The 27462-nt window shown below is 34.2% G+C and overlaps 1 protein-coding gene across 1 annotated transcript in view; it reads left to right on the top strand.

Moving 5' to 3' along the window:
• SPAG16 (sperm associated antigen 16) overlaps positions 1–27462 on the top strand; it is a 1328678-nt gene that overhangs the window by 46765 nt on the left and 1254451 nt on the right. Inside the window, exon 6 of the mRNA XM_074191443.1 lies at positions 6411–6518. Coding sequence (XP_074047544.1) covers positions 6411–6518 — 108 coding nt within the window. The remainder of the gene's footprint in view (positions 1–6410; positions 6519–27462) is intronic.

The following is a 27462-nucleotide window of genomic DNA, read 5'->3' as shown; positions in this document are numbered from 1 at the left end:
CTTGAGAGAGAGGATAGAAGAAAGCCTAACACAGAGTTCAAATGTTTATGCCCACCATGGGATGTGGATGATAATCCATCTAAGGAGACTGAGGAAGAGTAGCCAGACACTTTGTGGAAAAGGATTAGAGGTGAGCCAGGTCATGAAAATTCAGTAATGAGAGAATATCCCAGAGGAGGTGGCCATCAAGATGAAGATCTTCACAGAGCTCAAAGAGGAGGAGACATAGGAATCATCAACTGACCTGGCATTTAAGATATTTTTGATGATCTTGGAGAGAGCAGTTTCCTTTGATGGTGTCAGAAACCAGGGTGAGAAATGAGTCAAGGGATGTATGCACTTCTGATCCTCTATGCAGTTACACATCTGTAGTTGAATCAGTTAATAAGCAGTTTCCTATGTCAGTACCTTCTTTGTTAATAGGATGATATGATCTCAGATCAAGAAGTAGAAGGAACCTTGGGGCCAGTTGGTCTAGCCTCTTCATGTGGCAGATGAGCTTAAATGACCCACTCAGTCACAGAATTTGAAGTAAAGGCTTCCTGACTCTTAAGTCTAGTCCTGTATTGCCGGGCATTGGGTGGACTGAGCTCTAAAGCAGATGCAAAGAAAAAAAATGCAAAGCCCTGTTCTCAAAAAGCTTACATTCTATTTGGTTATTATTCAACATTTACAAAAATAATTTAATTAATTAAACTAAGAAAGTAAATAAATATTTAAAAAGGAAAATAAACACAAAGAAGTTGACTGTCTTTTTCCCAAAAGGAAGTATATTTAGTCATTGGTACTCTGGAGGAGTTTAATCACAATTCTAGTGTCATTACTATTGTTTTCTTTTACATTTTTGTGGTAGTTCTCCTGGTTCTATTTTCTTTTTCCTCCATGTCCTACTTTGTTTCTCTGAATTTCTCATTATTATCATGACATATTATTTCATTATTTCCTCATACTACAATTTTTTTCAATTACTTCCCAATCAATGGATACCCAATGGATACAAGCAACACTAAAGAATTCAAGCACTAGGGGTGGCTAGGTGGCACAGTGGATAAAGCCCTGGCCCTGGAGTCAGGAGTACCTGAGTTCAAATCCAGTCTCAGACACTGAATAATTACCTAGCTGTGTGGCCTTGGGCAAGCCACTTAACCCCATTTGCCTTACAAAAAAAAAACAACCTAAAAAAAAAAGAGTTCAAGTCCTAAGAAGCCACAATAAGTATCACATGAGACTTTACATACCACTGTAAATAAGAGGTGAATTTGGAATATGAAATTCCAAAGGCAAAATATAGAGTTACAAATAAAAAATCACATATCTGGCAAAACCACATAATCCTAAAGAGGGAAAAAAAGAAGTGCTATTGAAATAGTGAATTTCCAAGCATTTTTTTTTATGAAAAAGCCTGAGTAGAAATTTTGAAATGTCAATGTAGGAGTCAAAGGTAGAAAGGCACACACTTTTGATCAGTTAGAAAAGACTGTGTAGGAGTTGTTATATGCTAACAGAAGAACAGAGAATAAAAAAGAACAAAACAATTTAGAAAAATAGTTTAAACATCAATCAAATTTGAAAGTATATGTATTTTCAGGGAAGGAGATACATTTCATATCTTTTCTTTAGGGGGAAAAAAACCTAGTCATTATAATTAAGACAGCTAGGTTGCATAGTGGATAGAGCACTGGCCTTGGAGTCAGGAGGATGGGAATTCTCTGTCCTCAGACACTTGGTACTAGCTATATAACCTTGGGCAAGCCACTTAACCTTGATTGCTTTGCATCCAGGGTCATATCCATATCTGACCACTGGTCCCAAATGATGCTGGAGGAGAAAGTGAGGCTGGTGATTTAGAACAGCACCTCCTCATTCAAATCCAAGTCATGTCCTTGTCATGGCATCACCTTCCTAAAGTCATGGTGGTCTTTGAGAATGAAGGACAAACATCATTATTAGTCATTCTTTCACACAATATTCAGTTTTGAATTTTATTGTTGTGCTTAACATTTACATGATTATGTATTATTTTCTTGATTCTCCTTCTCTTTGCAACCAGTTCATAGTAAGTTTTCCCTCAGTTCCCTGTATTCTTTATATTCATCTTATCTTAAAATACAATTTTATTCTATGTATCACAATGTATTTAGTCATTCCCCCATAAATAGCCATCCATTTTGTTTCTAATTCTTGACCACCACAAAAAAAGTTCTGCAGTAACTCTTTTGATAGATATTATACTGAGTGGTCTATATTTGACTTTCTTGGAGGGTATGGATATCTTAACCAATTTCTTCACATAGTTTGAAATTGCTTTCCAAAATGATTAGAAGTTCCTCATTCCAGTATATTAATTAGCATGCCCATCTTCTGAAAACTTCCCCAACGTTGACTATTTATTATCATTGCCACTTTTCTGAATATGAAATGAATCTTTAGTTGTTCATTTCTCTCATTATTAGCAATATGTATTAATCTTTCTGGTTGTTAATAGTTCACGATTTTTCTTTTGAGAACTATCTCTATCCTTTGATTTGGATCAGATGACAGTATAAATTGGATCATCACTTACTATGCAACCCAAAAAACAATTCAGAGTGACTACCTTTACAGATGATGAGCTTGTAGAATTGTTTGTTTATAAAAGTAAGCATACTTTGGTAGTAAGTTGTCACTCATGATTTCTTTGTATTTTATTTAATCTTGTGATACTTTTTAGATCACCTGTGATCGCTTAAGACCTATATAATAATTACTTAAAAGTCTTTGGCTTGCATTGGCATTATGGTACTTAAATACATAGTATATGATATAATCTACCAACATTTAAACTATCATAGCTTATTTTAATTAGTTTCTGTTAAGAGAAATATAGCAGACATTGAAAAAAGATTTATTGAAAGATAGTGAAGATAATTAGATCTATCACCTAGGAGGAAATCAAAGGAATAAAGTAACAACTAGAAAAGAAAAAGTGGTATCACGTAAAATGATGAAACACTTTATTTTAGTCTCTATCAGAATAATAGGAAGAAAACAAAAAATTAAGTGGTAATAAATTTTGAAGAAGTAAAATGAAGTGCTTTCTAAAGGAGTCTATATTTCACTTATGAAATTCACTTTTCTAAAAGGTCAAACAGTACCTAGCTTCTTCAAAGGTTTTAATTTAATGACTTTTAGAAACAAGCCTAGCTGTTGAAATGAATATAATAATGAGAACTATCAAATCATGGTTTAGTGTTTAGGTAATTGCTTGTTAAATTAAGAAGGTATTTTCTCTGGACATGGTTGCACTGTATACCATCTTTTGTCTAATGGTGAGAGGATAATGTACTAACTTCATTTGAAACATTAAAAAAATACCATTATCAATTTTAATCACTAACATAAAACAATTTGGTAGACCATTACTTGATATTTTCTCAAACTTCTGAAGTTCCTTTGATTTATTTTTTTTTTATTTTTCAGGGTTTTTATTTTGCAAGGCAGTGGGGTAAAGTGGTTTGCCCAAGGCCACGCAGTTAGGTAATTATTAAGTGTCTGAGGCCGGATTTGAACTCAGGTACTCCTGACTCCAGGGCCGGTGCTCTATTCACTATGCCACCTAGCCGCCCCTTTTATTTATTTTTAAAGGTAACTTAGATAATTTCAAAGTTGGGGCAGAATAGGGTAATGATGCTGTACTGTGAATGAAATACTTTCATGGTGTTTTGGTTCTGAACATATGCTTTTATTACTCTGCCACTAATGTGGGAAGCACCCTCTATTAATTCAGATGCCAGAAACTTGTCTCTCCAACTTATGGTCAATAGAGAGTTGCTTGGGAGCTACTGAGTAGTTATATAGATGGAGTTTGTCAGAGACAGGTAGGTCTTGAACCTGGAGGTCTTTGAATCCACTACACCATATTATCTTTTACTTAAATTCAATGAAATTTAAAAATACTTGTTATTCATAATTAATAATTTGAATTCTAGAATTAAAGTGACTAAATTGATTTATTTACAATGGACTGGCAGTGGTCTATATATGTTAGTGTATAAGAATTTAGCAGATGGAGTGGCTAGGTGGCTCAGTTGGATAGAGCACCGGCCCTGGAGTCAGGAGTACCTGAGTTCAAATCCGGCCTCAGACACTTAATAATTGCCTAGCTGCGTGGCCTTGGGCAAGCCACTTAACCCCATTGCCTTGAAAAAACTAAAAAAAAAACCCCAAACAAAAAAAATATTAGCAGAGTCATAGACACATGTATACCTTATACTAGTGTCCTATTTATTGACTGCTAATTAAAAGGATATGAATTATGCAATTCTGGTCTCTTTTTTTATTATTGTTCAGTCACTTTAGCCATGTCTGATTCTTCATGACCCTTTTTTGGGTTTTCTTGGCAAAGATCCTGGAGTGGTTTGTTATTTCCTTCCCAGCTCATTTCATAGATGGAGATACTGAGGCAAATAGAGTTCAGTGACCTGTGTAAGGTCACACAACTATTAAGTGTCTGAGGACAAATCTGAACTCTGTTTTCCTAAAGCCAGGTCCAGGACTCTACTACACCACCTAGTTGCCTTAATTCTAAATTTATTTATGAAAAATTACATAGTTGGATGTATATTTTATAGCATTAAAGATAAGAAAGTGACATTTTGCATTATTACAGAATAAAATTTAACACAACACCATGTGCATTGATGCCTACAAATATTATTTAATGATGTTGATAAAAAGAAGGGTAGACTAATACATTTAAAATTGATTGCATTAGCAACCCTATAAAATAAAATCTAAACATTTGAGTTCTATGGTATGCAATTTTACTTTTGATGAGCAGGAATGCTATATTGTTTTGGTTTGGTTTGAAATAGTTCCTTTGAATATTCTAGAATCTTCATTATGAATTTAATTAAAGTGACCACTTACATGAAGTACTTATATAAAGCACTGATTCTTCAGATTTATTTAAAATACTTTTTAATTAAAAAGGCATCAGAGTTCATAATGAGGAAAAAGCATCACCATAAATACATTTAAATTATTTTACTGAAAAATTAACAGCTATGAAAACACAATAACAATTCATTTCTGAAAAAATGTAATAGTACAAAAATAGTTATTTTAAAAAGTTTTCTCTTTATATGAGAAATAAATTTTGAAGTGTAGCTTAAAAGAATTAAATTGATAATTTGTAAATACTTATTTATAGAAATACTTTCTTTTTCTTTTCTCCTCAGTGTCAAACTGGTCTCCTTGCTGTTCTCAATCAGCATTCTATCACCTTTAGCTATGTCTCTGCACAAGCTTTGTGCCACATTTGTGATGTAGCTCCTCTTGATCCTATCCTTAGCAGGGTCTCACTGGGTGTTGCTGAGATGGAAGTTGAGCTTCCTATGGCCACACTGTTGAACTGTTGGAAGCAGGTCTTGAACCCAGGTTTTCCTGACTCTTAAACAAGTTCTTAATCTGCTATACCATATTATCTCTCAGTTTTATACTTAAGTGCTATTAAGCCTGAAAATATTTTTTTTAATTTGTGACTAATAATTTGAATCTGAAGTAAATGGCTAAATCAAATTGATTTCTCTAAAAGCTTAGCAGGTGTCACCTTTATTATAAGGCATATCCCACTGCTTCTATCTGCTGTACCTTGTATATATTTGTCTATATTTGTATAGATTTATTCACTTATATCCCTCTATAGAATATAAACTATGTGAGAATAATTGTTTTATTTTTCTCTTCACAGTGCCTGACACAAGATAGACATTAAATGCTTGATGATTCATTGATTGTTTTAGCACTATCAATATGATTATGACTATTATTAGATATAATAATTGAACTCCATTAAGATTGTTTTTGATATAAATGCTTTACATTATATTTAAAGCAAACAAAAATTATTTATCAAGTATGTTTTTAAGTGACTCAAAATTGAAATTTAAAGAAAGTATTTTTCTTCTTTTGTAGGGATTGTATTCATTAAATCCATTGATAATAAAATTCTCCTAGAGAGTCTCTTGGTCTTAGTCAAGTGAGAGGATCTATTAAGTGTTTTGCAATATTTAAAGTGCTATAGACTTATGATTAATATCTTTTTATATATTTACATGCTAAATTTCTGTCATTCCTTCAGTGACTACATTAAATGTAGTCTGGGAGAGCTATTTTTAGGATTCATGGTTTCATGAGCACATATTTATGCTCCTTTCAAAATTATTGTGATGATGGTAATGGATCATCACTGAAACTTAAATAGGAAATAACTTTTGCATAGAATTTTGAATGGCATGAAGTTTTGGATTTAAAATTAGACAGTAACTAAATTATTTGTAATTTGGTTGGCACTCTCTTTTTTTGGAAGGCACCATAAGTAATTGAACTTTTATGCTTCTGACAAGTTTATGTCATATTTTTGTCTACAGTAAAGCTAGAGAAGATTTACTGAAAGCTCAGAAGGAACGTGATTTTCATAGAATGCAGCACAAACGGATAGTCCAGGAAAAGAATAGTCTTATTAGTGATCTGAAAGGGTAAGTCACTAATGTTTATATCACATTTCATTGTTTTACAATTCATTTATTGTTAAGTTAATATAAATGTATATTTCTTAATATTTGATTATAGCTTAAGGTTCAAAAACAGAAGCTAATTAATTTAGTTGTCAGAATATTGTAATTGTTTTATAAACCTCCTGAGAAAAAAATGACATTACAGGCAATTATAGACATTTTAGGCAAGTGTTTTTTAATTGTGTGAACACTGTAAAAAAGATTCCTGGTTTCCAAAAAGAGTCCACACCAATGCATAAACTTTTTTTTAGAATATAAAGCTAGTACTATATTTTTCCTTCCTACTGATTTTTTTCTTCCTATTTTAGTGAGAAATATATTTAAATACATTAGAAATTTATTCTTCTGAATTGACTGAGAGCTATTTTTATTTTTAATAATCTAATAAGAATGGAAAATATTTATATAATACTTTAAAGTTTGAAAGTGCTGCATTAGGTCATTTGTGTCAAGTAGTTGCTATAATTTTCCCCTTTTTTACAGATGATTGACTTACCCAGGGTCACACAGCTTAGTAAGTAATTGAGGTTGAATTTGAACTGAGGTCTTCCTGATTCCAAGTTCAGTGCTCTATACACCAAAGCACTCATAAAAATACTCTCTATATAGAAATTGTTGCATTTATAATATCTCATCCAGGTATCCCTCATGTATGGATTAATCAGTATTGTTTTGGGGGGGCGTGACAGTATTTTCAGTAGATTTGGTTTTATATTAGATACTTGGGAATTTTATAAATTTAGAATCTTTTTTACCCATCTTGGGAGTTAACTAGGCTTATTCCAAGTTGAGTGAGGAGAATTTCTGTATTGCCATCATACCTGATTCCTATTTGCATAGTGAAATCCTTTAAGATTTTAGGTTCACTAGAGTGTACCATATCAGAATTATGACAGTTCTGCTGTTTTTTTCTTCTGTACATTTTCCACAAATAGTGACAGCTAGGTGGCATAGTGGATAGAGAACTGGCCTAAAGTCAGGAGAACCTGAGTTCAAATTCTGCCTCAGACACTTTATAATTACCTAGCTGTATGACACTGGGCAAGTCACTTAACCACATTGCCTTGCAAAAAGTGGAAAAACAAAACAAAACAACAACAAACTCCAAACCAAAACATTTTCCACACTTAGGTTATTGATTTTAAGCTATAACCTGATTAACCATCTCCTTTCCTTTAACAGGCTGGGTTCACATTGTGGTGATCTATTTTGTTCTCATCCAGATAAGTCTAAAGTTAATTTGTCTCTCAGATATTCAGTTCCATGTCTGCTAACAAGTTAATTCACCATTAAGTTTAGAATTTATTGTTCCATCATTTCATTTACACCCAACTGTTTGTGAACCCAATTGGGATTTTCTTGGCAGAGATATTGGAGTGATTTATTTCCTTTTTCAGTTCATTTTAAAGATGAGGAAAATGAGACAAACAGGGTTAAATGATTTGCCCAGGGTCACACAGCTAGGATGTGTCTAAGGACCCATTTGAACTCAGTCATTCCTGAGTCTTGGCCAGTACTTTATCCACTGGGCTTCTTCAATGCCCATTGAGTTTAGAAACACCACCACAGTAGAGGAACATAATGTCATCAAGACTCCCCTTCAGTGAGGGCCATCTCACTTCCCTGTCTTACAGACTCCTTTTATTTTTCAACTCTTGCCCAAATTTATTATTCTGGTTGGGGAAGGATTGACTAAGTCTCTCTGCTACAGCAGTAGGTGATGGGAACCTTCCCTGAATGCAGTGTCTGTTCCTGTTTTACACCTGCCTAATAGAACAGCTGCTAGACCCTGTACCTTGTCCTAACCAGGAGACTGGTTTTCTTTGTTCTCCACTGCTCAATCTGGAACATTCTCCCTGTGATACAAGACCTCAAACACTGGCTACTGCTTCTTCCACGTTCCTGATGGTCCCCATCTGCATTCCCACTGACCCCCATGGCCTTCTTCTACTTCTTAATCTTCTCTCTTTCACTCGGCCGATCAGACCCAGGTCCAAGCAGCAGCAGTTCTCCAGTGAAGCCTGCTCTTGAGTTCAGAGGCTCAGGAGAAGTGGACGGTTTTCTGAACTCAGTTTTATACACATCCTCTTGCTATCTTTCCTGAGTCGATGCAAAGTGACAGGAAAGGACCCCCTCCTTCCAATTCATATCCCCCAAAGTTTTTGTCACCTTGTTTTTAAGGTAAGATTTTTCTTTGTCAGAAATTATACTGGTTAAGTTTATACCAATTATAGGAATTTGTTGTTGAGACATTTTAGGCATGTCTGATTCACTGACCCATTTGGGGTTTTCATGGCAAAATTACTGAAGTTGTTTACCATTTGCTTCTTCCCTGCATTTTATAGGTGAAGAACTGAAGCGAACAGTTAAGCAGTTTCACCTAGCTAGGGAGTGTGGAAACCAGACTTGTACTCAGTTCTCCTGACTTGAGGATGGGTGCTCCACTGAGATGCCCAGATACTGGTTGCCATAGGGCCATGGAATTCTAGGATGAAACTAGGTAGAAAGGACCTCTGAGGCCAACCAGCTTTAATTCTCTCATTTTAAAGATGAGGAAAATGAAACCTATGGAAGAGAAGGGACTTACACAAGGTCACCCACATCCTGTGGATACTTATTCAGTCTTACACATCTCTCGAAAAACATTGAGTCTCAGACACATTATCTGAGCTAAATTGGCCCTTTGGATGTGAGCAGTGTCTACTATTGCCAGTGCAGTGCCTGGCCACAGGCAGGACTGGGCATGAGAATAGACTGAGGAAGTTGAGGATGGACCAGGCATGAGAATCAAGAGGGGATGTTAGGGGCAGAGGGAATGCTTAAGGGAGAAATCCCCTGTCTGGCAGTGGAGGCAGGTCTTGAACCCTGATCTTTCTGGCTTTGCATCTGGTTTTCCATGTCTTATTCTCTTCGACTCATCTTGACCTGGGGTATTGCTGCAGAGAGAGGAACAGACATGAAGGGTCATGAAGCTACACGGGGCCTAGCCTGGCATATTAAAATATTTCTGATACTCTGTTAGTGGCTATTCCCTGACTCCCAAGTGACACACTTGCCTAGTCTGCCAGCCTAGCCTGCCCAGCTGTCATCTTGGTCGGTGGCTGGAGTCCTGGAGCCTTGGTCCTGCTCTGATGTCATCTCTGCATGACTTCCTGTGGGTTAGCTGGAGTTAGCCAAAGGCTGGCCTTCTGGCTTGTGGATATCTGTCAATCAAAGAGCATTCATTAAAACTTACTATTTTATCAGAAATTATAATTGATTCCAAGCTGAATGAAGAATTTTGTCCAGAGAATACATAATTTATGTTTCCTGGGGCTTCTCTAAGTAGCCTTCAGGCAGGAAAGGGATTCATCTGAATTTTGGGGCAGGCAGATGTTTCCTTCAAGTCAAGAAAGTTTTGACAGGCTTGCACAACTCTCAAGAGTTCACGCACATGTCACATCTTCATCAGGATATTCACTGAGATTATCCATATGTGGGTTAAGAACTGAGAATTCAGAAGAAGGGATGGAGGGGCTCTTCATGAGGACTCCCTCCTCCTCTATTCAGCTTCACTGGGAAAGCTAATGAGTGCCTTCTCCATTCTCTGGTGCTAGTTTGTAAAGTGGCAGAAAACCTAACTTTTTAAATATGTAGAGAAGTACAGACAATACCTTGTGATTTTCTGGGACATCAGGATTACATAGCAGGACACATTTGCTGGATAGAATTCTTGGCAGCAAACTCAAATATAAAAGCATTGCTTCTTTAAATATATGCATATTTATGGATATTTGCTTACATGACTATATATTACATATATGTATTATTAATTTTTATTTTTGTACATAAAGCTAAATGGAGATTAAGGTTTCAAAACTAATGTATCTGCTCATATGCACTCCTTTCTGACCTTTTATTTTTTTATTTTTGCAAGGCAATGAGGTTAAGTGACTTGCCCAAGGTCACATACTAGGTAATTATTAAGTGTCTGAGATCGCATTTGAACTCAGGTCCTCCTGACTCCAGGGCTGGTACTCCATCAACTGAATCATCTAGTAGGCCCCTTTCTGACCTTTTTTTGCATGGAAAAAAAAAGATGCCTCAGTGATCCCTTCCTGCCTGTTTCCCTCCCTCCCTCCTTTCTTCCCTTCCTTTCTCCCTTCCTTTTTTTCATCACCTGTACCTGAAGACTCTGTATCTTGAATCAGTACCTTCTGTTAGTAGATTAGGAGAATGTATCATCTTCCTTCCTTTGGAATCTGGTTAACCATTACATTGATCAAAGGTCTAAGGTCTTTAAAAGTTGTTTTTTTGTTTGTTTTTTGTTTTCCTTTGAGTAATTAGTACTTATTCAATGACTTACTTCAGTTTGCTCTTATTTTAAACGAACTGTATTTATTTCTATTTCTATTTCCTACTGGATTTTTTTGGTAATGTACCATAAATACTGATAAGTGAGAATTGATTTTGTATCTTGCAATTTTGCTTAATTTATTATTTCAATTAGTTTTGACTAATTAGTTTTCTCTATATACATAGTCTTGTCATTTGCAAAAGCAAATTTTCTTTTTGCCTATGTTTATTCCTTCAATTTCTTTTATTGTTTAATTGTTCAATCTATCATTTCAGCTACAACATAAAATAGGGGTGGTGATGATATTTATCCCTCTATTATCCCTGATGTAACTGGAAAAGCCCTCAACTTTCCTCAATTAAATACATTGTTTTAAAGAGAGATTATTTACTATATTAAGGAAAAATAGTTTATTCCTATGATTTCTATAGTTTTTAACAAAAATAGTTGGATTTGGTAAGCTTTTCAACATCTATTGATATAATTATGTTATTTTTGTTACAAACAGGTTTTGCTCTGTTTTTAGTCTTTCTTTTATTGAACTAATAATCTTGCATTCCTGGTATAAATTCAGTATCATAATATTAAATAAATGATCATAGTGTCTAATAATTTAAATGTGTTGCATACTGTAGCCTAATATTTTGTCATCAGTGTTAATTAGGGATATTCATACTGTACCTTTTTTCTGCCTTTGTCTCTTTCTGATTTAGCTATCAAATCAGTCAAAAATGTTTGTAAGGGTTCCATTTTTTCTTGTTTTTGCAAACAGTTTATTAGAAGTTAGGATTAGTTATTTTTTGAATCTTTAAAAATAAAATTCACTTATAAATCTATCTGATCCTGAATGTTTTTCCTTGGGGATTCATTTATAGTTTGTTCAATTTCTTTTTTCTAGTGTTAGGTTAGAGTTATCCTGTTAATTTTAATATTTGGTAATTTTCTGTATTTTTCTAAGTATTCACTGTAAATTATTTTGATTGGCATATAACTGGGCAAGTTTTTGATACTTTTTTCTGTCTTTTGTCAATTCTTTTACATTTTGATAGAAACTATTTGGTTTTAAAAATGAGTAGTTAACCAATTATTTTATATCTTACAAAGTAGTAGTTGAAGATTTGTGATTTCTTGCTTTTCAGGTTTCATTAGTAGTTTACCTAGTTGATTGAATTGTTCTTCTGTTTTGCTGATGAAAATGTTTAGATATGTATAATTTCCCCTAAGGATTGATTGAATTGTATCCTTTAGTTAGTGTCATTTTCTTTATTTAATTTAATTTTTATTTTTTTAGGTTTTTGCAAGGCAAATGGGGTTAAGTGGCTTGCCCAAGGCCACACAGCTAGGTAATTATTAAGTGTCTGGGACTGGATTTGAACCCAGGTACTCCTGACTCCAAGGCCAGTGCTTTATCCAATACGCCACTACGCCACCCCATGTCATTTTCTTTAAATTAAATTTTCAATTATTTTTAAACTTACCTATAAGTTTTAAGGATTAAGTTAATCTGCAGTTATTTTAATTTTCTTCAAAGAACTTTTATTGAATATCATTTTTATTGCATTATGTTCAGTAAATATGTTTATTTTTTTCTGCATTTGTTTCTGAGGGATTTTGTCCCAATATGTGGTCAGCTTTTATGAAGGTGCTATGCGTATCTGAGAAATAAGTGAATTCTGTTTTGTTGTTATCTCTTATTTGTGTAGATTCATCATATTCATATGTAAGGCTATAATCATTAATTGTATATTTTTCTTCACCTAATCCCTCTTGTACTTTTTTATATACTTTGACCCCATTCCCTTTACAAGCGAGAGAAGCTAAAAAAGAGGTATCCCTACCATATTATTTATAAGTAATGTAATCTGTTTCTGCTCTGTTGTCTTCTTATTTCTTCATTGTTCTGCTCCCAGTCTTGAATTTTATTTTTCCCCCCTTTTAATTCCCCATTCTTCCTCCTTTAATGCTAATTTGTTTTACTTATGATTGATCCATTACCTATCTTGTTCTCCCTTTTAAATTTTTAATTGGCTATTGTCCATCACGGTCTAGACACCTCATGGATGTCTTAAACTCAACATGTCCAAAACTGACTCATCTTTCCTACCCAATCATGTCCACCTCTCTTCTTATCTTCCCTGTTATTCTTGGTACTCCATCTTCCTGGTCACCCAGGCTTATAACCTAAGTTGTCTTCTCACTCTCACCCATACATTCAGTCTATCCTCCCTCCTTTTGTCCTCCATCCTTCTTCTGACCTTGACATTCCACTCACCTCATGGCAGACCCATGTCATCTTTCACCCAGACTATTGCTGTAGCCTTCAGATTTGTCTCCCTGTCTCATGTCTCCTCCCTTTGGTCCCTTGTTCATTCACCTGTCAGATGGATCATCCTAAAACACAGATCTGACTATGCAACTTCCCTGATTTCATGAAGTTCCATTAGCTTCCTGTTGCTTCCAAGATCAAATGTGAAATTCCCTTGCCTTTCAAAATGTTTTCTGGCCTGGTTCCTGCTGCCTTCCGGATATTCTTACACCTTGCTTACCTTCCCCTGCTGCCCCTCCCCATTGCCTCTGTGATCCAGAGTCAGGAGCCTCTTGTTATTCTCACAAGATACTGTCTCCTGACTCCAAGAAATTTCAGCCAATGTCCTCATCTCTAGAATTCTCTTCCTGCTTATTTCCCACCATCTCTCTGGGCTTTTTTGAAGTACCAACTAACGCTCACCTTCTACAGGAAACCTTTCCTAATACTTCTTCACACTAGTCCCTTCCCTCTGTTGTTCTGCATAAATCTTTGTGCAGTTGTTTGCATGTTGTGTCTCTCATTAGAGATCAGGACTTATTTTTTTGCCTTTCTTTGTATTCTCAGTGCTTAGCCCAACTGTTGACTGAATACCCCTGCGTCCCTTTCCCGTCCTCTTCTATTTACCTTCTTTTCTATAGATACACCATATTCTCTCTCTCTCTCTCTCTCTCTCTCTCTCTCTCTCTCTCTCTCTCTCTCTCTCTCTCTCTCTCTCTGTGTATTTGTTACAGTATGTTCAAGCTTTCTTTGCTTCAGATGAAAGTGAAGCCTATATTCCTTAACCTTCCTGTATATTTGTATACTTTTCATCTCCTCATCCCTATTATGTGAGATAATGATTTCCCTCCCCCTTTTTCTCCTGTCCTTCCTACTATTCCTCTCCTATTCCTTCCATTTCTTCTCCTAAGACTGATAATGCAGAACAAAACTATAAAACTCTGTTTTACTAAACTTTCTCTATTATCCGTGAAGACATTACAGTTCTTTGGATAATCATTTCTTCTTTCCTTTTTATCATGTAAACAGTTCCTCTCAAATATTACCTTCAAAATGATCAAATGTATGTACCTTTGTATTTTTTGACTTTAGCATTTCCATTTCAAATTGTTTACTCTTTAAAAATCTATTTTTCCCTCTAAGGGTTATTCTTTGTTCTGTCAGATTAATTATTCTTAGTTGAAAGCCTCTATAGTCTGTCTTTTGGAATATATTTTTCTGAGCTTTTCCTCTTCCTTTTCTTGTGGTAGCTGCCAAATCTTTTGTGATGATGACTTTTGGTTTTTGGTACTCAGGCTGATAGAATACTCTGGAGTTGTGCAGCACAATTTTTCTAGCCTGGGGTGAACAACAAATGTACATAACTGTATCTTTATGAAGGTTTGGATTCCCTCTCCCTTTTTCTTTCCTCTCTAGTATTCCTCTCCTACTCTTCACATTTCTTTTCCTAAGACTACTATAACAAAGTTATAGAACTCTGTTTTTTCCTAATTTTATGATTCCTGAAGACAATGGTTAGCATTAATTTTCTTCTTATATCTTGTATAGGATTATAAACTGTTGAAGATATATAAACATTTGTCACTTTCTTAGTATTAGAATTTCTCTGAGAATACATATATATATATATATATATATATATATATATATATATTGAGGATATAAGAATAATATCCATTTCTTGTGGCCTATATAATTTATTATAGATCTTTAACCCATAACCTTTTTTTAGGCAAATGGGGTTAAGACCCATAACCTTTTTTTTGTCAAGGATATCAGAGTATTTTAGATATTACCTGTTCAGTAATATTCCTGACTCTTCATTCTCCCTTAATGCCCACGTATAAATTGTTGCCTCTTGCTGCTTCTTTCTCTACAATTTTTCCTTATCTATTTCTCTCATCATTTACATAGCTACCACATTAGGTGAGATCTCTGTCAACTCATTATTGCAATAGCACCTTCACTTTCTTCCTGGTTGCAGTCTCCTCTTCTCCAATTCATCCTCCACACAAATGCTAAATGTTATTACTAAAGTTCAGACCACAGTACTACTGTACCTAATTAAGAATGCTCAGTGAACCCTTCATGCTTTAAATATCAAATGTAGGTGCTTTATTTGTCATTTAAAGCTCTTCATCTTCTCTTTTCAGCTTATCTTTCCAGGTTGATTTCATGTTATTTCCCTTCATGCACTCTTTGATCCACTTAAATGAATCAGTTTGCTGTTCTTAATACCCAATATTCTACTGTGCATATCCATCTCTGCATAAGTTGTCTCCTAAGCCTAGAATGTGATCTTCCTTTTTATCTATGCCTTTAATTTTTTAATTTATTATATATTTTCATCATTTTTCTTTTTAAAATTTTTAATTACATATTCTCTCTGTCCCTTCTATTCCCTCCTTATCCACCAAAAAAGTTAAATGATATAAGTTATATACATATATATATATATATATGTTAAATATGCATAACATCCATATAGCAAAAAAAAGGAAGCAAAGTAGAAAATTACACTTCATTTTCACTGAGTTTATCAGTTGTCTCTCTGGAGATAAGAAGCATTTTTTCATCACAATTCCTTTGGAATTGTCTTGGATCTTCATATAGATCAGAATAAACAAATCTTTCGTTCACTTATGCATTTTAAAACTCCTAGTTTCCATCAAAGTTCAGCTCATGGGTCACCTCTTAGATGATGGTTTTCCCTACTAGTTCTTAATGTTTTTTACCAGAATGATTTTATGTTTAAATTATGCATATAGTTACATATAGAGAGACATATATGCCTATATGTGTGTATATCTCTCTCTCCATATACACACACATATGTGTTATGTTTCATATTTATCTGTATTGTGCTTCTATGGTAGAACATAAATTTCTTGAAATCAAAGATTCTTTGATTTTTATATTTTTTATCTCCAGTTGGTACATAATATATTTATTTTATTTTTTTTTAGGTTTTTGCAAGGCAAATGGGGTTAAGTGGCTTGCCCAAGGCCACACAGCTAGGTAATTATTAAGTGTCTGAGACTGGATTTGAACCCAGGTACTCCTGACTCCAAGGCTGGTGCTTTATCCACTATGCCACCTAGCCACCTCCAGTTGGTACATAATAACTGGTTATAATATACTTAAAATGTAATTGAATGGAATGAATTTAATCCCATTGAATTTTTCACTACTGCTTATCTATAACAAAGTTACTATGAGTTTTGTGGTCATTTTATAGCTGAGGAATGTATACTCAAGAGATTTTGTGATTTTGCTCTGGTTACATTAAGCTGTATTCTTGTGGTTAGAAATTATGTCTCCTGTTATAAGCCTAGTGACTAGCACATTCAATATTTAAGTTGAAATACATTGATATTATTAAAATCAATAACTTTACCATGAAACCTTGTAAAAAAAATCAAATGAACAATCAACCTACAATGTATATACATTCTAATATCCTCATATGCTAATTTATATGTAATTTCATGGATGTAATTTATTTTCCTTGAATCAGATCATATCCCATTTATTTCCATCTTCTACAATTCTTATCCATGCTGTTCCATGTTTAAATGTTCTTCACAGGAAGCCCGTTCAATTTTCTGGAAATCAACTTTGAATTCTCTAAATAGTACAAGGAAGTTTATCAAGTAAGGATAGTGTTGTTTGGTTAACTTTGGCTCTTCTTTTTTAAGCATGTATTTCTTTGTTGATATCTTCTGCATAACTTTTTCATAATACCTTGTGTATTATGTGCTGCAACCTATACACACTCTTCCTACCTCTCTGTTACTCTTTGTGTGATCTTTAATTTCACATTTTCCAATACTATTGTATTTTATCATTCATGCCCCTCCACTATTACCAGAAAAGTACTAGTATTAAAGCTAGGCCTATTTTCAGGGAGTAGATTGCAATCACTAAAAGAAGTCTCATTTTCTTCACATACTTAAGTCTTTTTGCATGTAATAGACTAGACTCTTGAGTCACTGTTGATCTTATTCAGGAGGTTTTTCAGTGTTTTAGTCAATCAACTGGTTTTATTAGGCACATTCCATGTAACAGGTACCACTCAGGACTGGGAGTACTAAGAAAGGCAAATGATGATGCCTGTTCTCAAGAAGCTCACTTTTCGGTTGGTGAGATAGCCTGCGAGCACCTATGAAAAATCCAGCTATAAAATCAACAGAGGGAACAAGGGAAGGCACCAGCATAGAGAGTGAATCTGGAAAAGCTACTTACAGAAAATGATTTAAACTTGAAGGGGAATCAGGTAAGTCAGAAGGTATAGATGACAAAAAGGGAGCATCCCAGGCATGGGAGACAGTCAGGGAAAATGATTGGAGTCAGATTTATCATCTTGTCATGGTGTCAGAAAGGAAGCTAGTGTCCCTGGATTGCAGAATATATGAGAGACAGTAAGATAGGAAGGAATCAGGTTATGGAATCTTAGAAGGCCAAACAAAGGATTTTATTTTTGATCTTGAAGGCATAATTGTTATCAACATGTTATCTGCAAATAGTCATCTGCAATTATCAGTAACTATAAGGATATCTTCTTTTCCCTATAACACTGACCTTTTTGATTATACTTGGTTTAGTGTAGGAAGAGATTCCTCAATGAATTCAGATTCATCAATAATGCCATTTTTCCCCATGTAAAAGTTTGAGGAGCATCTTCAGGGGTTGTTGTATTGATATACTTTTGGGAAAGTTGTGATGATATATAATGCCTGGACAAAGCAGCTAGGTGATGATAGAGCACTAGTCTTGGGGGTCAGGAGGACATGAGTTTGAATTTAGCCTCAGCCACCCTATACTTACCGACTGTGTGACCCTGGGCAAGTCACTTAACCCTGTTTGCCTCATAGTCAGGGCCATCTCCAGGCATGCTGATTCATATACTTACTTAAATCTCTTTCCCAGCTCTTTTAAAAAAAGTTTTTTCATCTACTGCTTTTCTGTTTATGAAGCAGTGCTTCCTATCACTTGTCACCCTTCTCCCAAGACTTTAGAGACATGCTTATTTCCTTTGGTTGATGTACCTTTTTATTTGCCAAGTAAGTTAAATAGTTGTTGACTAAGTGGTTTTTAGGCTCTGTGGGGCTCATTATGACTAAATAGTCATAGGAAATTGTTACAATAGGTGATGTCAGCATCAATAACATATTTAAATGAGTGGAGTTAGTGGTGCTTCTATTGTATGTTCTTTTTCTCATTAAATTTTTGGTGTTCATTTGGATATTCATTCTATTTCACTTTCTGAATATACTTAGCCAGCTGATACAGGCATGACTACACAACAGTAAGTTGTTTCTTACTGTTAAAATAAATAAATCAATTTTATTTGCTATTGTTGCAGTTTGATGTTTGCAGTTTCCAATACCAATGATTGTTTTCTTGAAGTATTCATTTAAGAGTAGACATTGTAACTCCTGTATAATTTATAATGTGCGACCTTTCTCAGTCTTTACTGTTGAATTCTATTTTCTGTTTTATTTTTACTATTCTCATGTATCATTCCTTTTGCATTGGGATAGTCAGGATATCAACATATATTGGTTTAATTTTCAATCAGTCAGTCAGCAAACTTTTAAATATTTACAATATGCCAGACATTGTGCTAACCATTCAAAGGGAGACTTTGAAAAGGAAGAATCTGATCCTTCCTCTTAGGGATAATCAGCTTTATTCAGGGAGACAACTTGAAAACAACTATATAAATAAAATAGACAATCTAAATGGAAAGTGATTCAAAAGAGAAATCATGGGATGGTGGTGGTAGGGTAAGGGGTGGGAAAAACTTCCTGTAGAAAGTGGTCCTAGATCTGAGTCTTGAAGAGCTCCTGAGAGTTAAGAGTGGAGGAAGGGGATAGTATTTCAGACCTGAGAGACAATCATGAACAGGCACAGGATCTAGAGGTGTGTAGAGGGGAAGTGAATGAAAAGAAAACTGCCTAGGAAAGGGCAGGTTGTGAAAGACTTAGAATCTTTTCACAATTGATACTTTTTTCTTTTGTACAATATATATGGCAATTATTTTTTAAAAGCTGTTATTTTAACATTCTTTAAAAATCTCTTTGAGTTCCAAACTCTTTCACTCCTACTTATGCTTTCCCTTATCTACTGAGAAGGCAGGCCATTTATCAATTTTACATATAAAATCATGCAAATAATATTTCCATTTTAGTCATATCACAAAAAGTAAAAATAAAGGGAAAATTATACTTCGATTTGCATTGAGATCATCAGTTCTCACTTTAAAGATGAAAACTTTTTTTTTTATCATGAGTCCTTTGGAATTGGATTGGATTTTTATATTAATTGGAATAGTCATATATTTCTCACCCCTTAATTATTTTTGAGACCATTTCGACATAATCTCTTCATATCCATTTCTTTGATCTGTGTAGATTGTTCTGACTGCCTCATAATGATGACATTATTAGGGATTACATGTATCATCTTGTCATAACGGAATGTAAAATTTTTAACTTTATTGAGTCCCATATGATTTCTTTTTCATGTTTGCCTTTTTATGCTTCCCTTGAATATTATATTTGAATGTTAGATATTTCTGTTTAACTTTGGCTTTTGATGTTGATAGTATTCTCTTTCATTAAATATCTATTTCCCCCCCTGAATGATTATACTTAGTTTTGTTAGGTAGAATGTTCTTGTATGTAATCCTAGCTCTCTTGCTTTCTGGGATATTCTAAGTTCTCCATTCCTTTCATATGGAAGCTGCTAAATTTTGTATGATCCTGTCTAACTTCATGATTGTTGAACAGTTTCTTTCAAGCTGATTGCAATAATTGCTCCTTCATCTAGGAGTTGGAGTTTTCATTTTGGGATTTCTTTCAGGCAGTGATCAGTGGATTCTTTTAATTTCTGTTTTACCCCCTGACTGTAAGATATTGGGGCAGTTTTACTTTTTAATTTCTTGAACTATGATGGGCAGACCTTTTAATTTTGATCCTGGCTTTCAGAAATTCAATAATTTTTAATATCTCTCTCTCTGATCTATTTTTCAGATTAGTTGTTTTTCTAATAATATATATTTCAAATTTTCTTCTATTTTTCCCCATTCTTTTGATTTTTGATTATTTTTTTTAGGTTTTTGCAAGATAAATGTAGTTAATTGGCTTGCCCAAGGTTGATTTTTTTTTTGTAACTTGATTTGTCATGGAGTTGTTAACTTCCAATTTTCCAATTCTGATTTTTAAAGAATTATTCTTCAATGAGCTTATACACTCTTTTTCCCATTTGGCAAATTCATGAGGTTAAGTGACTTGCCCAAGGTGACACAGCTAGGCAATTATTAAGCATCTGAGGTTGGATTTGAACTCAGGTACTTCTGACTCCAGGGCTGGTGCTCTATCCACTGTGTCACTTAGCCAACGCTTAGAAAATTCATTTTTAAAGAATTCTTTTACTCTGTTAATTGTTGTACCTCCTTTTCCATTTGGTTTATTCTACTTTTCTTCACTGAATTTCTGTGTCTCATTTATCATTAGGCCAATTTTATTAAGGTATTATTTTCTTCATTATTTTTATGATTTTTACCCAACTGTTAATTTTCTTTTTATACATGTTTTACATCTCATTTTATTTCCCCCTTTTCCTCTGTACCTCTCATCTCTTTAATATTTCCATTAATTCTTCTTGTCCTTTTGTCCAATTTTTCTTTGAGGTTTTGTATGTAACTCTTTTCACATTATTATCTTCTGCCACTACAGTAGTTCATTTTTTTTATTAAGTTCTTTTTTAATTGTTTGCTCACTTTCATAGCCTATTTTTTTGACTTTGAAAATTGGTCTCTGCTTCCTAGGAGTAGGGAGGCACTGTCCCAAGTTTTAGGCCTTTTTGTGTTGCTGTGTTTAGAGCTAGTTTTGAGGGTCTGCAAATTTTCAGTGCTTTCAAAGTGGTGTGATCCAAAGAGAAGTGTGGCCACTGATCCCTTGCTCAGCTCTTGGGATTTTACACAGAAAGAGCCCCTGCTCTCTTAAAAGCTTCAACAGTTTTGCCCCTTTCTGCTCTGGAACTATGACCAGGGCCCCTGCTTCCTCGTGAACAACATACCCTGAAACTGTGATCCAGAATTACACGTGGGCAATGGAGTTGCCATTCAGTACCAGCTGCAACAATTGTTTGCAAAGGGTTTCCTTTATTCTCTCTCCCTGATCACTTGTCTGACCCCCACAACATCTTTGTTTTGAGAGCCTCCAAAGCTGCTGGACACTTTTGGGGCCACCTCCATGGCCCATCTCTGATGATGTGCCAGGTGAGCTCCAGGCTAGCCTCCACCCTAGTGAGACAAATCTCTCTTGCCAACCTCCTTAATTGTCTTAGGCTGGAAAAATGACTCACCCTATCCTTGTGGGGTCTGCTACTCCAAAATTTGATTTTTGACATTATTTTTAAACTGTTTGGAGAGGAATGTTGAGAGAATTTAGCTTAGTTGCTATCTCTTGGCAATTAAAGTTTAATTATTTTAATAATGGGCAGCTAGATGGTGCAATGGGTAGAGCACTATCCTTGAAGTCAGGTGGATCTAAGTTCAAATCCGACAATAACTAGCTGACTCTAGAATCTAGAGGAGGAGGTGTGGCTGGTTCTTAGCATAGTACACCCTCGCTCAAATCCAATTCATGTGCTTGTCTTGGCATCACCTTCCTGATGTCATGGTCATCTTCAGAATTGAAGGACAAACATCAAAGATTTATCCAGTGCAGTTTCAATAATAGTATGTAGGTTATTGGAAAATGATCTGAAATTTTAAGTACGCAGTTAAATTGATGTTTATAGACAATATAAAGCTATGATTCTTTGAACTCAAGTCCCCCTTTTTTTACTACTCTACTTCCTTATGCTGCAGGAACAGAAAAGACTAAGGAATAAGGACCAGTTTATATCTTTCTTTCTTTCATAAGTTTCCATGACAAAAGAATTTCACATCCATTCACCAGCCCAGTAGTGGTAAACATGCACATATTGAACTTGTCAGGTTCATAGCTAGTTGAAATCTGTTGCTGGGACCAGGTTTGTGGTCTCTCTAGTTTAGCTGAACATGTTAGAATTTTGCTTCACTTGATACAACCTTTGAGACTATACGGACTTCTTTTTGCTATAATGAGGCATTGGAGCAGGATTCTTTTTAAGGAACTAAATATCAATTTTATAAGATTTAACTACATATAAAATTATAGTAGTAGTTTATATAATATTTTAAATTTTAAAGTGTTTTTCTTTCAACAGTTTTAAAAAACAGACATTTAGTGATATATCATATATTCATTAGAAATTATTAAACGAGATTTATTAATTTTTTTTGTTTTTTGTTTAGGTTTTTGGCAAGGCAAATGGGGTTAAGTGGCTTGCCCAAGGCCACACAGCTAGGTAATTATTAAGTGTCTGAGACTGGATTTGAACCCAGGTACTCCTGACTCCAGGGCTGGTACTTAATCCACTATACCACCTAGCAGCCCCGATTTATTAATTTTTAACATGAAACAAGTTTATTAGTCTTTGGAAACTGTTTTCCATAGCCCACTTTTTACTATGTTAGATATGTTAAAGTCAGGATGTATGTCAAGTCATTCCTATCTGTGGAAAAATTAAAAAATGCAATAATAGTAGAAACTTCTTACTCGGAAAGAGTATCCCAGGACATACACAATTGCCATCTGAAAGTTCCCAAATATTTTCCATGCTAGCTATAATTCCTCCATGAAACCAGTTATGAGAAGTATTTTAGAACATGTAGTATTAATAATAACATTTATTCAATGTTTTAAATTTTGCAGTGAATATTCTTGGATATTTACAACAACCCTTTTCGGGGAATACTATTACTGCCACTCTATAGATGAGGAAACTGAGTTTCAGAGAATTTAAGTGACTTGTGCCAGGTCACAGAGTGAGTAAAAATTAGAGACTGGATTTGAACTTAGATCTTCTTGACTTCAAGTCTGACCCACTCTTTACTATGCCTTCACTTTCTATCAGAGACTACATGAAAGTTTATTCTTGATTATACTTGTTAATTTTTTTTATTTGTAACAGGCCTGAAAATGGCTTCTACATACTAATTCTGACATCTGGTAACTTGAGAAGTTATCTCTAGAAGTTGTATAGAAGATTTTTAGTAGATATTAACTTGAGAAAAACAAAAAAAATCAACAAACCATTCATTATTTCCAATTGTCAGATATTTTCAGAGTTTTTTTTTGCCAAAACTTTTTTTAGAACTTTAATAAATATTTTATTTATATTTCCAACTACAAACAACAGTAGTTTTTAACCAATCTTTTTTTTCCAAGGCTTTGAGTTTTACAATTTTTTCCCTCCATCCCTTTCCTTCCCCTGCCTCCAGCAGAGAGCAATATGATATAGACTCTGCATTTGTAACAAAGCTAAACATAGATCAAAATTGAATGTGTTGTGAGAGAAGAATCAGATCCAAATAGAAGAAAACACACATATACCATAATTGGTTCAGCCATTCCCCAATTGATGAGCATCCCCTCAATTTCCAATTCTTTGCCTCTTTAAAAAGAGCTGTTATTAATATTTTTGTACATGTGGGATTTTTGTCCCTTTTCATGATCTCTTCATTGTATAGACCCAGTAGTGATATGGCTACATCAAAGGGTCTGCACATTTTTATTGCCCTTTGGACATAATTTCAAATTTCTTTCTAGAAAGATTGGATCAGTTCACAACTCTACTAACAATGCATTAGTATCCCAGTTTTCCCACATTTCCTCCAACATTGATCTTTATCCTTTCTTGTCATATTGACCAATCTGAGAGGTGTGAAGTGATACCTCAGAGATGCTTTAATTCGCATTTCTTTAACCAATAATGATTTAGAATAGTCTTCATATGACTATAGATAGCTTTGATTTCTTTGAGAATTGCCTTTCTATATCCTTTGACCATTTATCAACTGGGGCATGACTTTTTTTTTATAAATTTGAATTAGTTCTCTATATATTTTAGAAATGAGTCTGTTGTCACAAACACTAGTTGTAAAAATTATTTCCCCATTTACTACATTCCTTTTAATATTGGTTGCAGTAGTTTTGTTGTGCAAAAACTAATCAAAATTACCTAGTTTATTTTTTATAATGTTCTCTATCTCTGATTTGGTAACAAACTACTCCCCTTTCGATAGATCTTACAGGTAAATTAATTCCTTGTTCTCCTAATTGACTAATAATATTCTCTTTTATGTCTAAATTCTGTACCCATTTTGACCTTATCTTATTATAGAATCTATTGTCTATTACTTGTTTATGCCATACTCTTTCTTAATTTTCCAAGTACTTTTTATTGAAGATGAGTTCTTATCCCAGAAGCTGGATTCTTTGGGTCTATCAAAAAGTTGATTACTGTAGTCATTTACTGCTGTCTTTTTTCTCTCAAATCTATTCTACTGATCCACAACTCTATTTCTTAGCCAGTACCAGATGATTTTGATGACTGATAATTTAAAGTATAATTTTAGATCCTGATATGGCTAGGCCACTTAACTGTACATTATTTTTCATCAATTCCTTTGATATTCTTGATCTTTTGTTTCTTCATATGAATTTACTATTTTTTTCTAGCTCACTAAAGTAAGTTTTTGGAAGCTTGACTGGTGTGGCATTAAATAAGTAGTTTAATTTAGGTAGAATTGGTATTTTTATTATATTAGCTTGGCCTACCCATGAGTAACTGATATTTGCCCAGTTATTTAGATTTGATTTTATTTGTGTGAAAACTGTTTTACAATTGCTTTCATAGAGTTTCTGAGTCTGCCTTGGCAGGTGGATTCCCAAGTATTTTATATTGTCTGGTTATTTTAAATGGGATTTTTCTTTCTATCTCTTGCTGCTGAATCTTGTTAGTCATATATATAACTTCTAATCATTCTAAGGAACAATCCATTTATTCCTATGCTCTCTAGTGTTTTTAGTAGGAATGGGTGCTGTATTTTATCAAAAACATTTTTAGCCTCTCTTGAGATAATCATATATTTCTGTGAGGTTTGTTATTGATATAGTCAATTGTGCTGATAGTTTTCCTAATATTGAACCAACTCTGTATTCCTGTATAAATCCTGCTTGATCCTAATGATCATAACTTGCTGTAATAACTTTGTTAATATTTTATTTAAAATTGTTGCATCTCTATTCATTATGGAAATTGGTCTACAATTTTGTTTCTTTTTGATTTCCTGGTTTAGGAATCAACACCATATTGGTGTCATAGAAGACATTTTTTGTCAAAGCTTGAAAAACCACAGACATCTTTAAACCAAAGACATTTCTAACTACTCTTAGTTCATAATACATACATTTTATTTGACTTCAGTATCATTAGAAAGGTTGAAGAACATAGATAAATGAGGAAAAATGTAGAAATTTATAATTATATAATAATGAGGAATAGGCAAGATCTTCTTAATTAAATCCAAAAGAATTAGAAGATGTAGACAAGTTTATTCTTGTCCTTGAGGCTTACAGTCCAGTTGAAGAAGTGAGAAAAAACATGAAAGAAAACAGAGTATTAAGGAAGAAATGGACAATATAGAAGTTTAGCAAAGGGTTGTTGCTCGTCCTTTGTTTTGAAGAGGATGAATGACATCATGGAGTCATATCTTGACTTGCTCCCAAATTGAGGCAGATGTATAAAATTGTCATTCTCACTCTCTTATCCTGACTCATTGAAGTTTGGTGGCAAGGCAAAAAAGCCAACTGACTGGTGGTGACCTGGGAAGCAGGGGATGACCTTGATCTCTACATTGTCTGACTTAGCTCTAAGTGTTCTACATCACCTGCTTTGACAGCTTTCTTGGCTGACCTAACCTTAGAGATATAGGGTGGGGTGGGGGAAGGGAGGGGAGGGGAAGGAGACAGAAGAGTCTAGATTTCAGGCTAAGATCCAGAACCTGAGACACTGGAAGAACAGACTTGCTTGGTACTCTGCCTCCCCCATGTTTGGTACTCTGCTCAGTGCTTTGCAAATATTATATCATTTGATGACATTGAATTCAGAGGAATTAAGTTTTAGACAATATTGAATGTAATGTGCCTCTAAAATCAACAAACCATTCATTACTTCCAATCATCAGATATTTTCAGAGTTATTTTTTGCCAAAGCTTTTTTTTAGAACTTTAATAATATTTAATTTATATTTCCAACTACAAACAACAGTAGTTTTTACCAATCTTTTTTTCAAGGCTTTGAGTTCTACAATTTTTCCCTTCTGTCCTTTTCCTTCCCCTGCCTCTGACAAAAAACAATCTGATATAGACTTTTAATTTTAAATGCCCATCAAGCGACTGGTGATCTGAACTTAAAGTTTGGACTAGACTTATAGATATGATTCTCAAATTATCTGAGAGTATTTCAAATGCTTGAAAATTATCAAAGGCCTTATAATTTGCTCCTAAAAGTCTATTAAGAAATATCAGTAGGCTGTTTTCCTATATCTAAAAAATCTTTATGTGATTATGTACTTGTTAACAAGAACATACTTGCTAAAGATATGAAAAGGACAAGGCACTCTTTCATAAATAATAGTCTCCAGCAGATTACATATTTATAGTCACAGAATGAACTGCCAAGAACAAAGTACAATTTTCTCCTATGCAACATTGTTCCTTCATTATATAAATAAAAAAAACTACATTTAATTCTGTAAAGTACTTTTCAAAGAGATTTTCTTCAGCAAGCTGTCTCCCATGAATATATTAAAATCATTCAAGAGATATGAAGCATCAAATCACAGAAACAACTTTGTTCAATCATTTCTGTTCCTGTCAAAAAAGGTTATAAGATAGAAGATGTATTTTCTTCAAAAACTGTTTGAGACCATTTTGGAGGATGTCCAATATTGAGATTAAATGAAAGGAGGATTCCCTATAGATTGTGAGGTCTGCTAGATGCTGCTATTTGTGAGTGACATCAGGCTCTAAAACATTAATATCATACTCTAGAAGCTTGTGGAATCTCTTAATGAGAGATCCATAATCACCAAAAGAGAAACAAAGAAGCAGCTAAAGAAGATACTTTATTCAGCATATGATATTCAATGAATATTCAGGACATTGTTTGAGCAGTCAGCTGGTATTAATTTTGTACCGACTATGTTCAGGTAAGTTCTAATGTTCTGAGCCCAGAATTAAAGAAGTGGAGAAAAAAATGCCTGGGTTTGTCATTGGCTATTTACTCAGTACATTCATGCCCAATTTTTTAACATCAGTCAT

The sequence above is a fragment of the Macrotis lagotis genome, chromosome 6 (genome assembly GCF_037893015.1).
Source record: "Macrotis lagotis isolate mMagLag1 chromosome 6, bilby.v1.9.chrom.fasta, whole genome shotgun sequence".
Classification (NCBI taxonomy): Eukaryota; Metazoa; Chordata; class Mammalia; order Peramelemorphia; family Peramelidae; genus Macrotis; species Macrotis lagotis.
This window is presented reverse-complemented; position numbering and strand designations above follow the sequence as displayed.